The sequence below is a fragment of the Dermacentor variabilis genome, chromosome 11, assembly GCF_050947875.1.
Source record: "Dermacentor variabilis isolate Ectoservices chromosome 11, ASM5094787v1, whole genome shotgun sequence".
Classification (NCBI taxonomy): domain Eukaryota; kingdom Metazoa; phylum Arthropoda; class Arachnida; order Ixodida; family Ixodidae; genus Dermacentor; species Dermacentor variabilis.
The window spans coordinates 8,421,963-8,438,381 of NC_134578.1; the positions used below are offsets into that span (position 1 = coordinate 8,421,963).

General features: G+C 46.3%; 1 protein-coding gene across 2 annotated transcripts in view; it reads left to right on the forward strand.

Annotated features, from left to right (window-relative positions):
• LOC142564316 (venom metalloproteinase BumaMPs1-like) overlaps window positions 1-16,419 on the forward strand; it is a 29,445-nt gene continuing 13,026 nt past the window's right edge. Inside the window, exons 1-8 of one of the 2 annotated variants that reach the window (XM_075675269.1) lie at window positions 1-159; window positions 1,806-1,972; window positions 3,305-3,397; window positions 4,094-4,214; window positions 12,373-12,420; window positions 13,779-13,921; window positions 14,494-14,565; window positions 15,580-15,704. In XM_075675269.1, coding sequence (XP_075531384.1) covers window positions 111-159; window positions 1,806-1,972; window positions 3,305-3,397; window positions 4,094-4,214; window positions 12,373-12,420; window positions 13,779-13,921; window positions 14,494-14,565; window positions 15,580-15,704 — 818 coding nt within the window. In that variant the 5' untranslated portion in view covers window positions 1-110. The remainder of the gene's footprint in view (window positions 160-1,805; window positions 1,973-3,304; window positions 3,398-4,093; window positions 4,215-12,372; window positions 12,421-13,778; window positions 13,922-14,493; window positions 14,566-15,579; window positions 15,705-16,419) is intronic. The other variant, XM_075675268.1, reaches the window with a different exon arrangement.

The following is a 16,419-nucleotide window of genomic DNA, read 5'->3' on the forward strand; positions in this document are numbered from 1 at the left end:
ATGCATGATAACAGTGATACTCAGTATTCACACTCACTAGATCGAAAGTAGCAAATGAGTGCCGTCTTAACATCACACAAGCTCACCTAAAAGGATTTGATTGCAAGAACATGCTATCGATTATATTGTTATTACGTATTCTTGATTCCTGCTATGCACGTGAGTATACATGGAGAGCGCATATGGTAAATTTTCCATTGTTTCTCCTAGTTCATATTTTCACCATAATAAAAGTAGACTCTATGTGGCGCAGAAAGTACATCTCGTATATAAATTCAGTGCTATTACAGCTGTCAACACAAGACTATAAACGTCTAGGGATATTTTTACCTTACAAAGCATAGTTCATCAACACTTTAGGTGTTTGTGTGGAGAACACATTAAAAAACACGCAATAGATATGGCGCGTATTCGCAAAAAGACATCATGGGAGTATGAAAAGAGAGCTTCCATGCCCACAATTTATCAATCCTGACCATGGAGCTCATGACTCTTCAAATTTAGACCAACTATTTTCGGTAGGGCACTGCCTATGTGCCTGTCTATGCACTTGTCCCACTACAAAATTAATGTCAGAAACTACTTTAGGTGTTGACTGACTTACTAAATACAAAAAGTGACAAATTCTGGGCAAATAATAAAGTAGTACTTCTCAGTACCAGGTGGCGAAGCGCTAGAAGCGTGTACGAATGAAGCGTGAATTCCAAATGAGCATCTGTACAAACAACATCACTCGTACGTCTGCCCATCGGCCCCTGGTTTCGTAGACTAGACATACCTGTCGCTAATAGCCCGTGAAGAAGCCGGTGAAGAAGCCCTCTCGTTTAAAATCACGCTTCCTTCGTCTGCTCACAATGGGTTTGGTGCGATTAGCTGGCTGACATGCAGGACTTGGGGTCCGATAGACCTAGTATGGGATTTAGCACAAGGTTTCACTCAATGAAAAACAAAAATTAAACTAAACTCTGAGGCTTTGTTTAACAAAGCCACCGTATGATTATAAGGCACGCCATGGTGGCAGACTCCGCATTAATTTCGACCGTCTGCGGTTCTTTAACGTGCACCTAACTCACTGCAACGGGCGTTCTTGCATTTCGGCCCCATCGAAATGCGGCCGCCGCAGCCGACATTCGAACCCGCGCCTTCGGACTTGGCAGCGCAACACCGTAGCCGCTACACCAGCCCGACGGGTCCATAAAAACAATTATGCAGTAACGTTATGCCCAAAAAAGCAACATGAAAGGCAAGAAGATCAATAGAACAGAGCGCAGACTAACAACATTTATGGCACCAAACACAAGAAATATATACGTGACGCACAGATATCGCAAGTTCTTCCTGGAACAAGTACGAAGAACCGAAGAACCTTTTTGCAACCACGGGAACACGAGATGCGCACATCTTCCTTGCATTTGCACAGTACCAATACCGCAGGGGTAAACAAGACGCACAACAAGAAAAAATAAAGTAAGAAGTACATCTACTAAAAACATATGTCTTATGTTGCGATTTGAATGAAAGTCCCACAGTTCGGCCTGATGATTTGCCCATTAGCGCACCTAGGCACAGCTAGCACCTAAACAACAGACCTAAGTTGTTGCTTTAGTTCCCTTTGCCTTAATGAGATAATCTGTTTCTGACTGTGACAATGTGTTTGTAACACGAGTAGGACATTTTCAGTAGCGAAAGCACCAGGTTTCTAGTAATATACACTTAGAGCAAAGCGTTGTAAGTAATATTTTGAAAATAGTATGTAATCTTTCCAGAAGGTTTACTCGTATTTTTTTATTTGAATTTCTTTACAGAGGAACAACTCTTCGTCTACCCAAACATTGTGGAGGAACGTACAGCAACAAAAACTTTGGTGTTACGTCTAAGTGACGAGCTCATACTCAACCTCGAAAGGAGCTTTGTCTTGGCGGATAATCTTCTTTTTGTCACAAGAAGTTCCAATGGACATCACCATAAAATAGTGCGTACACATTCTTACAAGCAGTTCAGAAAACCGCTTGGTGGTTTCTCAAATATACTTGTAGAAAGAAGAACGGTTCGAAACTCCCCATAAACAATTCGTCGTCAGGCACTTCCAAAGATGAAGGTTGTCCTGATGTTTTGATCCACTCCATCAATTGCATATATATATATATATATATATATATATATATATATATATATATATATATATATATATATATATATATATATATATATATATATATATATATATATATAACATTAAGAAGGCAGAGTCAACTGGATAGGGTACGTAAACCAGACATTGCCTTGCGCTATACTCACGGAATGAAACACCACAGGGCAATGTTAAAGTACAACACCACCAAATAAACCCAATTATTCGAGAGTGCGATGTAACGCCCCGGTGCATTTGGTCACTGTAGATACCATGAACTCTGATCTAAACACATGTATTAACACTACGCTGATGTAACACGGACTAGAGACGATGGAAACAAAAAAAATAAATCGGAAAACGTGTTTTATTCCCTCAGAATAGCCCCTCAGACAGCGTGAAAAATTGCCTGTAGTCAGCATGGCGGTCCCAGGTAGCGTATAACCTGTGTGCCTTTTACAAAGGCTGTACTTCTTTTTTACGACCCAGACGGGCCATAAGGCATAGCGTAAGGTGTGTATTGTTTGTATGCCGTGAGTCTAGTGTTGCGCATGAAATGAAGCAGTGTTTTGTGATATTTGTCATGCACCCAGCAATCTTCGCTGGTCGTGGCACTGTAACGTATAAGCCAGCTTGAAGTAGGAGATGGCAGCGTACCGCTTACAAGTCCATACTATGTGGTTGCAGTCTCTTTCTGTCACTGGAAGAGTACACATAGTGCACTTAGAGTCGTACAAATCGCCCATAAAATTAACAGTAAGCCGTGGGTATTTATATTACGTTACTGGTAATATTTTGTTAACGGGGCGTTGCTGTTTATTTTTATTTCACTACGTCATGCACACACAAGAGTTACCTGTACAAGTCAATATCACTAGCATATGGCAAATCAATTCTCTGGAAGCCCGCGATATGGAGTAAAGTAGATGAAACGAAAAATTCCGCACCGCGACGAATTTTTCTTCAGCTGAGAGGCTTTCTTTCTGAGAAACCCGTGCGGGTTTCCTCTGTAGCTTCGCGCTAGAGTTCGGACGGATGTCAAGATTTCGGTTTGAAATATTATTAGCAGTATAATATTTAACTTTCAAGTCATTCACGCGATGCCTGCGCCCTCTCCCCCTGAACGGCCTACGAATTACGCTTGATGCGAAATTTTGTGGCATCTCGTTCCAGATCGACACGACTCGCATTCAAGAGAACCTATATCATGACTCCCATCAGCAGTCATCATTATACGTAATTCGTAAGGATGGATCACTACAAGTGGTAAGTGCTAAATGTGTCGGCGCTTTTTGTTTTTGTTTCGTGTTCCTAAGAAAACAAAATTCAATAAATAGGCTGCAATGTAATGGATTCACTGACATAGATGGTTAAAGTTAGCACATTTTGGAGCAAAACAAGATAAACATAACAATTATTGAGCCACATCTTCATTTTCTGTAAGTAAGTCTTAACTTGCATAAAAGGAAGTCCCCAAAACCGTCTATAGACGCGCTAACCTTATGGTGATTTGAAGCTGTAAACATAAAAGAAAGACACGAAAATGGCCTGTAAAGAACCAGTCTTAACTGCTGCTTCTACCACCGTGTTTCTTCAGTGCTACCAGTGCTTATTAAAAGAAGTGGCATTAGAACTTGTTGGCTCTTTGTAGTAGTTGTAAGAGAGCGTGTGAAGAGAATCTTTTACTCGTGATTCTGCGTGCCGCTTGAGAACACTCCTTTTGTCGTGTTTTCCGATGTTTCAGAACGTGCTATAGGTTACAGAATATAATAACTTATTTGTTGTAAACCTATATACCTAGACACGAAAAACAATTCGCCTTTCAACGTTGCGCATGATCCCTTCTTTACCTGCATGGTAAATTACTTTTGTATGTTCACTTGCGGATAATTTTCCCAAATAAGTGCAACCGTCCTGCCATCTACATCAGTAACAACCATCTCCTCACACCTCCTTCGACAGGAAGGCATCATCAATAGTAAGCTGAGAATAAAACCTCTACTACAAAGTGAGCGTTCATCAGAAGGACAAGCCCTTCACAGCATATATGAAGCTGAAGAGATCCGGAGAAACCTTAAAAAGGGTAAGCACTTGCACATTAGTACCTATTACAATGGTGTAACTCTGGCAGAACAAAACATCAGCAGCTGCCTCATTTTCCACTCGCAACGTCGTATACTATTTTCTGTTATTTCTTATATGTTTGCTTGAAGAAACGCAGCTTCTGCGCAAGTGTGGTTTTGTCTATCATGAAATAGAAGTTCTCCGTGAAAACATACACTGTAAATTTACAGACGCGATATGAAGGCAGTAACATGACACATAGTACGACACAAGCATGGTCTCGAGTAATTCATATTGCAGTGTCAAAATTTTCCAACTTCCTATAAGGCTTCCGCCAACTCCCAACTCAAGAGATAAGATAAAATTCGCGGAACTGTCAAAACTGATCAACTAGGCGAAAATGAGAAATATTCGAAATTATAACATGAGAAAGACTGAAGAAGCCATAAAGAATGCACGCAGCCTGTAATCACTGAAAAGAAAAGTTGGCATAGGATAAACCCAGATATATCTACTGAAAGATAAGCAGGGTAATATCATCAGCAATATCGAAGGTATAGTAAAAGCTGTGGAAAAATTCTATACTGACCTGTACAGTACCCAGAGGAGCCACGATACCACCATCCGAAGCAGTAATGAACAATTTGCAGAAACTCCTATAGCTAGCCATGAGGTCAGAAGGGCCTTCCAAGAGATGAAACGGGGAAAAGCGGCAGAAAGATGTAATAACAATCGATATAATCAAAGATAGGTGATGCATAGTGCTTTAAAAACTGGCGGCTCTCTATACGAAGTGTCCATCGACTACAAGGGTCCCAGAAAACTGGAAGAATGCAAAGCATCATACTAATCCACAAAAAGGGAGACGTCAAAGAATTGAAAAATTATAGGCCCATCAGCTTACTATCACTATTATATAAAATATTCGGCAGGATAATAAGCAATAGAATATGGGCAACACTGGACTTTAGTCAACCAAGGGAGCAGGCTGGCTTCAGGAAGGGATTCTCTACAATGGATCTCGTCCATGTCATTAATCGGTTAATCGAGAAATCCGCAAAGTACAATCAGCCTCTCTATATGGCTTTCATGGTTTACGAAAAGGCACTTGATTTAGTGGAGATACCAGCAGTCATAGAGGCATTAAGTAATCAAGGAGTACAGACCCCTTACGCAAATATCTTACAAAATATCTAGAGATTTGACACCTACATTAATTCTACAAAGGAAAAGTAGGAAGACACCTATAACGAAAGGAGTCAGACAAGGTGGCACAATCTCTCCAATGTTATTCACTGCGTGCTTGGAAGAAGCATTCAAGCTATTAAACTGGGAAGGGTTAGGAGTAAGGATCGACGCGAATATGTCAGCGACATTCCTTTGCAGATGACATTGTCCTGTTCAGCAACACTGGGGACAAGTTACAACAAATAACTGATGGCTTTAACAGACAGAGTATAAGAGCGGTATAAGAGTTGAAGATTAATATGCAGAAGATAAAGATAATGAACAACAGCCGGGCAAGGGAACAAGAGTTCAGGACCGCCAGTCAGCCTCTAGAGTCTGGGAAGGAGTACGCTTACCTAGGTCACTCTATCACAGGCAACTTTGATCATGAGAAGGAAATTCACAGAAGAATAAAAATGGGTTAGAGCGCATACGGCAGACACTGTCAGCTCCTGACACGACGCTTAGCTTTATCATTGAAAAGGAAGGTGTGCAATCAGTGCATTTTACCGGTGCTGACATATGGGGCAGAGACTTGGAGACGGACAAAGAAGCTTGAGAATAAGTTAAGGATCGCGCAAAGAGAGATGGAACGAAGAATACTAGGCATAACGGTAAGATACAGAAAGAGAACGGTTCGCATCAGGGAGCAAACGCGTATAGCCGATATTCTAATTGACATTAAGAGGGAAAATGGAGCTGGGCAGGTCATGTAATGCGCAGGTTAGGTAACCGTTGGACCATTATGGTTACAGAATGGGTACCAAGAGAAGGGAAGCGCAGTCGAAGACGGCAGAAGAATAGGTGGGGCGATGAAATTAGGAAACTAGCGGGTGATAGTTGGAATCGGTTGGCGCAGGACAGGGTTAAATGGAGATCGCAGGGAGAGGCCCTTCGTCCTGCAGTGGGCATAAATTATTATTATTATTATTATTATTATTATTATTATTATTATTATTATTATTATTATTATTATTATTATTATTATTATTATTATTATTATTATTATTGTAAGGAAGATGGTGAACGTGAGCACAGAGTCAGCAGCATCGGCAGCATCAAGCGCGCAGCAGAGGCTCGAGCTCGGGAACTGCTCGGTGCATCCCAGGACCGGCGGTCGCTACGAACCCCAGTAAATCTCCTTTATAAGTGGTGGAGCCGTGCGGGGTAACGTTCCATTCTACCATCCTGGAACTCCGTTCTCGGACGCTACCCTCCGCCATGCCGGACGCCGACCAGCAGACTCTTCCATCGCCACCAGCCCCTTGCGCTGGCACCGTTGGCCAGCGGGAGCCTCCTATCTTCAGCGGAACCGACGACAACGACGTTGAAGAGTGACTGTTGTCCTACGAACGGGTGAGCGTTCACAACAAATGGAATAACTCGGACAAACTGGCTTACGTATCATTCTACCTCGCGGGCGTGGCCAGTCTCTGGTTCAGAAATCATGAGAAGGATACCCGAACGTGGTCGGCGTTCAAGACGTCGATTACGGGAGTATTTGACCGACCCGCCGTCAGGAAACTACGAGCCGAGCAGCGTTTGCGTACACGCGCACAGGACACGGGTGAGATATTCACCAGCTATATAGAAGACGTGCTAGATTTGTGCAAGCGCGTGAACGCTGCCATGACGGAAGCGGAAAAGATCAAGCACGTCATGAAGGGAATCGATGATGACGCGTTCCAGATGCTTCTGGCCAAGGACCCGCGCACTGTTGGCGACGTCATCAGCTTGTGCCAGAGCTATGATGAATTATGTAAGCAGTGAGCTCTGACAAGGCGACATCCCACACCAAATGCGGCGTCACTCTGCAGCCTGACCACCGGCCCAGAACAAGCCTCCCTGATAACCCAAATCAAGGACTTCGTCCGCGAAGAAGTCGCACGACAGCTATCTCTGGTGTCCGTCACTCAGGAGTCTGCTAGCACTTTACCGTCTCATCTCCGTAACGTGATCCATGAAGAGGTCGCAGAAGCGCTGCCGGCTGTTCACCAGCAGGATGTGGTGACTACACAAGTCACTTATGCTACAGTTGTTGCAAAGGCCCCTCGCGCTGTGCCCGTGCGTCGCTTCCAGCAGCCTGTGCACCGCCCTCCCCCTCCCAACCCCTGGAACACCACTGCCATCGCTAACCCGTGGCGTACGCCGTACAATCGCCCTATATGCTTCGCATATAGATGTCCCGGTCATGTCCCAAGGTTCTCCCGCCGCTCGCAGGCGTTCGATGACGATCGCTGAGCGCCCTATGTGCCGCCTGATTCAAATGCGCCTTACGGACCCTTCGACCCATCACCAGCTCGCTCCCAGACTGATCGCCGTCCTCGCTTCAAACGCCTCCGATCACCTTCTCCACGTCGCCGGTCGCTTTCCCCTATGCGTCGACGACCCGTCTCTAACGAAGAGGGAAACTAGACGACGGAGTTCCTGAGGTAAGAACTGCGCAAGTGTCGACATGCCGAAGTCCTCCTCCTCTGCCGAAAATGTCGGAACAGTCGCCCTCGTCGATACCGGTGCCGCTATTTCAGTTATGGATGCCAGGTTTTGCCGTTCGCTTCGTAAAGTGACGACGTCTCTGCCTGGATTGTCGCTACGACCGGCGAGTGCTCAACCCATTTGCCCTACCGCTGCTTGTACGGCCCGTGTGACCATACAGGACGTTTTGTACACGATTGAATTCATAGTTCTTTCATCGTGCTCCCACGCCGTTATTCTAGGATGGGATTTTCTCTCACGCCACAATGCCATCATCCATTGCGCTCGGGCTGAGATTCAACTTTTCCACTTTGGTGACCTGGTCTCCGTCGATGCTCATCCTGCCGCTAAAATTTTCGTGAAAGAAGACACCTGTATTCCCCCGTGCTCTTCAGCATTCGTACCAGTCTTCTGTAGTACCATATCCGACGGGACGGTCTTGTTCATGCCCTCTCATCACTTTGTTACCAGAAAAGCGCCTCCTTTGCCCTTTGCAGCTCTTGACCTTGCCGCCGGTGTCAGCACGATGCCCATTTCCAATCATCTTTCGTCGCCGCTATCACTGCTCCGCCGCGAATGCCTTGGTTACGTCGAGTCGGTCGATTCAACGCTTAATTATCTCCGTCCTCGACGAAGTGCCTTCTACTGCCGACCATGAACTGAGTGCCCTCTCCATACCCGACTCAACATGGACTGGTGTGTTCAGCCCATTCATCGCCGAAGATCTGATGCACTCGCAGTGATCTCAACTTCTCGCAGTCCTTCAGCACTTCCGCCATTCTTTCGACGTTGCGCAAACATCTCTTGGCCGTGCATCGACGGTGGAGCATTACATCGACACTGGCTCTCACTCACCGCTGCCACAAAGACCATATCGCGTGTCCGCTACGGAACGTCGCGTCATTGCAGACCAGGTCGATGACATGCTCTGTCGAGGCGTCATTCAACCTTCCCAAAGCCCATGGGCCTCTCCCGTGGGCCTCGTAACAAGAAAGGCAGTTCCATCCGCTTCTGTCTTGATTTTAGACGGTTGAACAAGATCACGCTGAAGGACGTCTACCCATTACAACGCATCGATGATGCTCTGGACTGTTTGCAGGGAGCCGAGTTCTTTTCTTCGCTGGATTTGCCACCAGGCTATTGGCAGGTTCCGATGGCAGAGGCCGATCGCCCAAAAACTGCCTTTGTTACACCAGGCGGCTGGTACGAATTCACCGCCATGCCTTTCGGACTTTTCAACGCACCTGCTACGTTCGAAAGAATGACGGATAATGTTCTGCGTGGCCTCAAATGGAAACTCTGTCTTTGCTATCTTGACGACATTGTAGTGTTCGCCCCTGATTTCGCAAAACACCTGCTCCGCCTCCAGCACGTACTCGCTTGCTTGACCAACGCCGGGTTGCAACTTAACCTGAAGAAGTGTCGATGTGCTGTTCGTCAGCTCACAATTTTAGGCCATGTCGTGTCAAAGGCGGGCATTCGCCCGGATCCCGAGAAACTACGTGCTGTTACTGCGTTCCCAAAACCTAGCACTACGAAAGAACTAAGCAGCTTTATCGGCCTCTGCTCTTACTTCCGGCGATTCGTTCGAAATTTTGCGTCAATTATGCCTCTCACGCAGCTGCTTGGCGGCGCTAGAGATCTCTCATCATGGTCTCCAGCGTGTGACGACATATTCAAAACCTTGCGCCGCCTTCTCACGACGCCACCCATTCTTCGCCATTTTGACCCTCAAGCGCCAACCGAAATCCATACCGATGCAAGCGGTGTAGGCCTTGGCGCTGTGTTGGCACAGCGTAAACCTGGCCACACCGAATACGTCGTCGCATACGCGAGTCGCACGTTAACCAAGGCGGAGACGAATTACAGCGTTACAGAAAAGGAGTGTTTGGCCATTGTGTGGGCGCTTGGCAAATTTTGCCCATGTTTATACGGCCGATCGTTTGACGTAGTGACCGACCACCACGCACTATGTCGGCTGTCGACGCTCAAAGATCCACCGGGCCGCCTTGCCCGCTGGGCACTGCGAATCCAAGAATATGACATCCGCGTGGTTTACCGTTCCGGACGAAAGCACTCCGATGCTGACGCGCTATCCCGATCGTCGCTTCCCCCGAAGGCCAGTGACGACTCCACCGGCGAGTGTACATTATCCTCTCTGGACGTTGACACTATCGCTGCTGCACAGCGTAATGATCCCTGGACTGCATCTCTGCTAGACCTTCTCTCGGATACGTCTCGGATACGTCGAAAGTTCCGGCGTCACGTCCGCTTCGGCGCCAAGTTCCTCATTTTGCGATTCGCGACCAGCTACTATATCGACGCAACTATGCCCCAGAGGAACGCACCTGGTTACTCGTCATTCCGAGAATCTTGCGATCAGAGCTCTGCTCCTCGTTCCACGTCGACCCTCAGTGTGGCCACGCGGGAGTCTCCAAGACCTACGAAAGACTTCGACACCGCTATTACTGGCGGGGAATGTGTAATTTCGCTCGAAAGTTCGTCCGCTCTTGTCATGAGTGCCAACGCCGCAAAGCGCCACCGCACAACTCCGCCGGTGAACTCCAGCCTTTACAATGCCCATCCCGACCCTTTGATCGCGTGGGCATAGATCTCTACGGGCCACTTCCGTTGACTCCTACCGGCAACAGGTGGATAATCATAGCGGTAGACCCCTTAACCCGTTATGCGGAGACTGCTGCTCTACCAAATGCTACAGCGCAGGAGGTCGCCAATTTCATACTTCGTCGTTTTCTCCTTCGTCACGGAGGTCCGCGTGAACTTTTAAGCGACAGAGGCCGCGCCTTGTTATCTGAAGTCATCGAACGACTGCTTGCTGAATGTGCCATTGTTTATAGTAAATGTACTGCTTATCACCCACAGACTAACGGTACCACGGAACGCTTTAATTGAACTCTTGGTGACATGCTCGCCATGTATGTCCCACCTGATCACTCTAATTGGGACCTAGTTCTTCCGTTTGTCACCTACGCCTACAACACCGCGACTAAGGCCACTACCGGATTCTCACCCTTTTGCCTTCTTTACGGTCGTCATCCTTCGCACACAATTGACACCATTCTACCCTACCGGCCTGCCGATCTCGGAAGCCGCCAGACACGCCGAGGAATGTCGCTAGCTGGTCCGCCGATTCACCTCGGACGACCAGAACCGTCAAAAAGCCGTCCACGATGCCCAGAACTCGACTCCCACTTTTCTCCCGGGCGCTCTCGTTTGGTTGTTAGTGCCACACCGCACGCCTGGGCTCGCTTCGAAACTCCTTCCGAAGTATGACAGACCATACCACGTCATCACCCGCCAATTACCTGGTTGAGCCGCTAACGCCGCCGTCCGACATGCGACGTCGTAACCGCGAAGTCGTTCACGTTCAGCGTCTCAAGCCGTATCACCATTCTACCGTCCTTCCAGAAAACTAAGTCGCCAGGATGGCTCCTTTATTTCCGCGGGGCCATTGTAAGGAAGATGACGAACGTGCGCACAGAGTCAGCAGCATCGGCAGCATCAAGCGCGCAGCAGAGGCTCGAGCTCGGGAACTGCTCGGTGCACCCCAGGACCGGCGGTCGCTACGAACCCCAATAAATCTCCTTTATATTATTATTATTATTATTATTATTATTATTATTATTATTATTATTATTATTATTATTATTATTATTATTATTATTATTATTATTATTATTATTATTATTATTATTATTATTCAGGAATGTTTGCCTGAGAGTCATTATGCGCCACATGGGCCAACCTTGGAGCTCAACCATCAGCGATTTCTTTCTGAAAATTTTTAGGCGCTTGCCTACAACGTCAAAAGTCATTCCACGAAGCATTTTTCCCGGAAAATTTTAACCGCCTCACCACCACCTTATCTTTCTTGTGAGGCACGAAAGTATGCAGCACAAAGGGCAATGCCAACAACTGCGTTTCGTTAATAAAGATTAACACTCACCCTCCTGAAAAAAAAATGCCGTCATACAGAAACAAATTTTCTACAAGCAAAGTGCACCTCCTGTGCACTTTACGTGAAATGTGTTTTTGGGCCGGTACATTGCCCAGAATTGCTCACAGGCACCGATGGATATGCACAATAATAGTAAACATGTTGATTCACGCAGGCATGCTTTTCTGCAGACCGGCGTGCCTTATCCAACTGGTCGGAGAAAATGATGTCGCTTGCATATCTCCGTAATAAATCTGCGTCTAAGTCCCGTGTTTACTTGCGTATTCCCACTAGAAAAATTTTTTTGCGCAAATCTTAAGCTGCCGAGTCCCAAAGTATAGCATTCCAAAGACTGCTTGATCGCTAAATAGCGATCAGTGGAAGTTCCCGACCTTTAAACAATTGCATGCTGCCCTTACAGAGCCAATCACAGAGTATGTTCCTTTTTTACTATTTTATACTATAATTTATATTCTTATTTTTAAATTAACTCATCTTTTTCTCTTTTTACTTGCAGTTATTTATCAACACTCTGTGTCGGGGACGCTACAAAACCAGATACACAGTAAGTATTCTGTGTCTACAGACTATTATTAAATGTCCCGAAAACCACTGCTGCCGTCATAAAACGGCCCCGTTCAATGTACGCACACAAAAATGCCGCTAAAGTGCTGAGCCTATTTCTTACTCGTAGAACAGCAAATTGTACTTGCCTGTATCTGTTTTTAACATTGCAAGTAGACTATCCACTCTCGTTTAAGGCTATATTAATAAAACATCGTGACTCAACTTTTCGTCGATGTTCATGCTGCGCTGTCGTAAATATCTTCCCGCTGACCTCCGATTGCGCTACCACCAACCAATCTTATTAGTTGCTGCATTGCAGCAAATGCTGCCTGATTCAAAGCATGCGTTTAGGAGATGTGCCTTTAGGAAGCTTGTTTTACTGAGCCCCTGATGTCAAGATTGCATGGCAGAGAATAATTCACGCTTTGAAAAGAAGTTCAGTTGTGTCGATAATTGGGCTAGTTGGTGTGGTGACTGGGTGTCGTGTTGTGAGCAGGGGAGATTCTTCGTGCCTCGCCTCTCCCTTTTTTTTACAATAAGCGTGCTTTGAAACGAACGCCCAAGTGTTCACATTATTCTAGCACGAGGCGCCATCTTACATTTGTTTATATGGAGCCACCTTGTACAAGAATTAGGTCTCCTGAGTGAGTCAGGGCTGGCACTTATAGTGCTACAGGCACCTGTAGTGTAGGTGGCACGTACAAAATCAAGACCACTGATTATACGAGGTCGGAAGTTAGTTAAGGGTCAAGCAGGTTATACCATGCAAAAACCCTAAACAAAAATATGCATCACCTTAGACGAAGCGGGTATTGGCTCAATAACGCGATTACCATTCTTAGGGTACTTCAAAAACTTTGTATATACGTGTATCTCTCTCCCTAGCTATCCGCGTCTGACCATTTTCCCACCAACTTGGGCCGCTTGGTAGTGATTCTATGATCTAGTCGGTAACGCATCGGGCTGCTGCGCTGAGGGAACAGGGTTCGAACCCAATCGTCAGACTAGCTTGGGTCACTGGATAGGTGGCACTGGGTATGTGCCGCGGCTCAGCAATAAAGTGGATTCTTTAAAATGTCTCCGGTGCTCGGCGGCGTCGGACTCTTGCCACGTGCGGACTTCGCGACGGTGCGGCTAGATGGCGTGGCGTGCGCAGTGGAACACATGAGAGAGAAGCCCGCATGCATGTACGTTTGGGCCTTGGCAGTGCAGTGTGTGACTACATTGCTTTCGATGTTGATTGCACTGACGCCGACATTCATCATGAGAAGGATTCGGCCAGAATTCTTGTAGCGGAGTGACGGGGCACGAATTCTTTCCTAATTGGAGCTATCGACCTCTAATATTATTTATCAGCCTTCCGATATCCGACGACTAGAGCCCCGAGGCCCGTACAGAAATTCGTAGCGGAGCTTCACATCATTTCCGACGAGGGACACCAGACGTCGTTCAGAAGAGAGCAAGACTTGATCGTGTACCTTGCGGTCATGCTGAACGCGGTAAGCAAGTTACCGTTTTCCAATAATTTGATGCCGAGCGGAGTATTGAGAGCCGTCTGTGAAATTTTGTTTGTTTCTTTCTTTCTTGCTTTCTTTCTTTCTTGTTTTCTTTCTTTCTAACTCCTTCATCAGTAAATTCAAACTTCCCTTGATATTTTCTAAGCCCGGTAGCACTGGTCTTCAAAACGCTGCCTTTCTTCTTATCATTTATGCGCAGAAAGGAAGCGAAAAAAGCTGTCTTCTAAGCAGCAAGTCTTTGCGCAAACAGTTATCAAGACTTGAGAAGGGTAAAAATTTGATCTTGTAGGTACAGTGTACTGCAAGTGACACGCAAAAAGCAATGACACAAAACAAAACGGACAAGAAAAAAAAACAATTGTATGTTAGCGCATATTTTGTACCCTTCTTCTGTCTGTTTTTTGCGCTACTTGCGGTTACCAAGACGACCATCGAATCCCTACGTGCTCGAAATAATTGCGTATTACCAACTATACAGACAATAACCTGTTATTAGCAGCAACGCTGCCCTCTCGTCTTCACCGTGATAATAATGTATGTTGCATTGATTTTAGGTAAACAGAATATTTCTTGATATGAGAGACCCTAGCATTTCATTCAAGCTTGTTGGGATTACCAGAAGTACGGTAAGTGTATTCGGACACTTTACGAACGAGATCATCCTAATCAGTTTTATTTGGTGCGCGACACAAACCCATCCATAATATAAAGAGCTCAATCGCGACGCTAAACCAAGGCGAATCTCTCATGATTGAAAATTGCGGATTTATTATTTACTAACGACCACGTTCCTAGCAGTAACTTTTAGCGAAATTGGCGCAATACCACGAAAGAAACACGATAACTTATGGTTTCTGTAAGCGTAATGGGCAACAAAGGATGCAAAGGTGTATGAAAAGAGGGAAATACAGTTGGCTGAATTTAGGCAAGAACATGACTAAAGGAAAAAGCCCAGTAGACTGCACTGTGTGCCAACTATTCCTTCTCAGAAGCAGCAATAAGCGTACCGTTGCTACCTTAACACAAAATAACGTTGCTTAACTCTCACACTGGTTATTTGGGCGTGCTGGTTTTCATTTCGTGCCTTGTTGCTTCGAAATTCATTTTTCTGTGATACAGTATATTATGTTTCTGTAACCAAAACTTCAGTCATAATATAGTTTGTCGACGCTTGCCTTTTAGTTTTTAGTTTTATTTGGCCTTTCATGAGCGCATCTTCTTCGTGATTAAAATGCCCAGTCGGGATTCGCGTTCGAATGGCCTGAGAGCATGAATGCCTTTTAAGGAAGGCGTAAGCGACCCTAAATTAACGCTGACGATGTAAAACATTTTGAGATTTCACCTGCCGGGACCGTGATCCAGTTATCAGGCACACTGTAGTGGAAACTTCGAATTAACTTTGACCACCTGGGGTACTTTAACGTGCACCCGTTGCAATAGCACGCGAGCGTATCGGCTTTCTGCCCCCATCGCAGTGCGGCCTGGATTGAACGCTCGATCTCGTGCTACGCAGAGCAACGCCGTAGCCTCTGAGCTACCGCGCCGTGTTTAACGCCGACGATATATAATTGCTCAAGCATGAGTAACTCTGAGCGTGAGTATATGTTATTTCTGTGAACTTTCTTTTTTGTTCTTTTCAGAACGACAGTTTTGCTAGCCATATTTTAGACACTAGGGAGGCTCTCGAAACGTTGGAGCGACTAGTGAATTATACAAGAGATCACAATATTCTCGAAAAGTCTGACCTCGTTTACCTCATCACGAGGTGAGTCTAGGCGTGCCCGTGATCGAGTGGCTTCTCGAACGTGCTCATCAATAACGCAGAGTCTTTTGTCCAGCCGATAATTGCCTAATTCACATCTTATGATTTCAGGACATTATTCTTGCGATAGCAATTATATAGACACTCCAGGCGCATTTCTGCCGTCGCTGTCGCCTTGAGGTTCCGCATGAGTGAAAGCGTGTGAGGTTGATCCGGCGAACGCGGTTTATGAGAGCAGCATTCCGGGCAAGTTGGTAATCCATTACTCAAATGATATTGCGCAACAAAACAAAAACGGCACGGACGTAAGACAACACACCAAGCGCAAGATGTGTCGTCTTCTCTTACGTCCGTGTCGTTTTTCGTTGCGCAATATCATTTGAGTAACGCGATTCATTCTTGCGTGCGCGAGCGAGGGACGCGGCCCAGATGCGTGCCCTCTCCCGTGGCGCCCAAGGTAAGGGGAGTCAGGCGAGGGGGGAGGGGCGTTCTTCTCCGGCGGCTGCCAGGGCGTCTCGATGTCCTCCTCGCCCGCCGCTCCGTACAGAGTGGAGACAACCGTGGCGTCTACTACGGTGTTGGCCAAGCGAATCGCGGACGCCGCAGTAGGCGTCTTTTGCGGACGCCGTAGAGGCGCGTTACCGACGCTCGTATCTTGAAAGCGGTCTGCGCCGTGGCTAATGCGCGCACCCGCGTGGGCCTCGTCTTCAAAGCGATC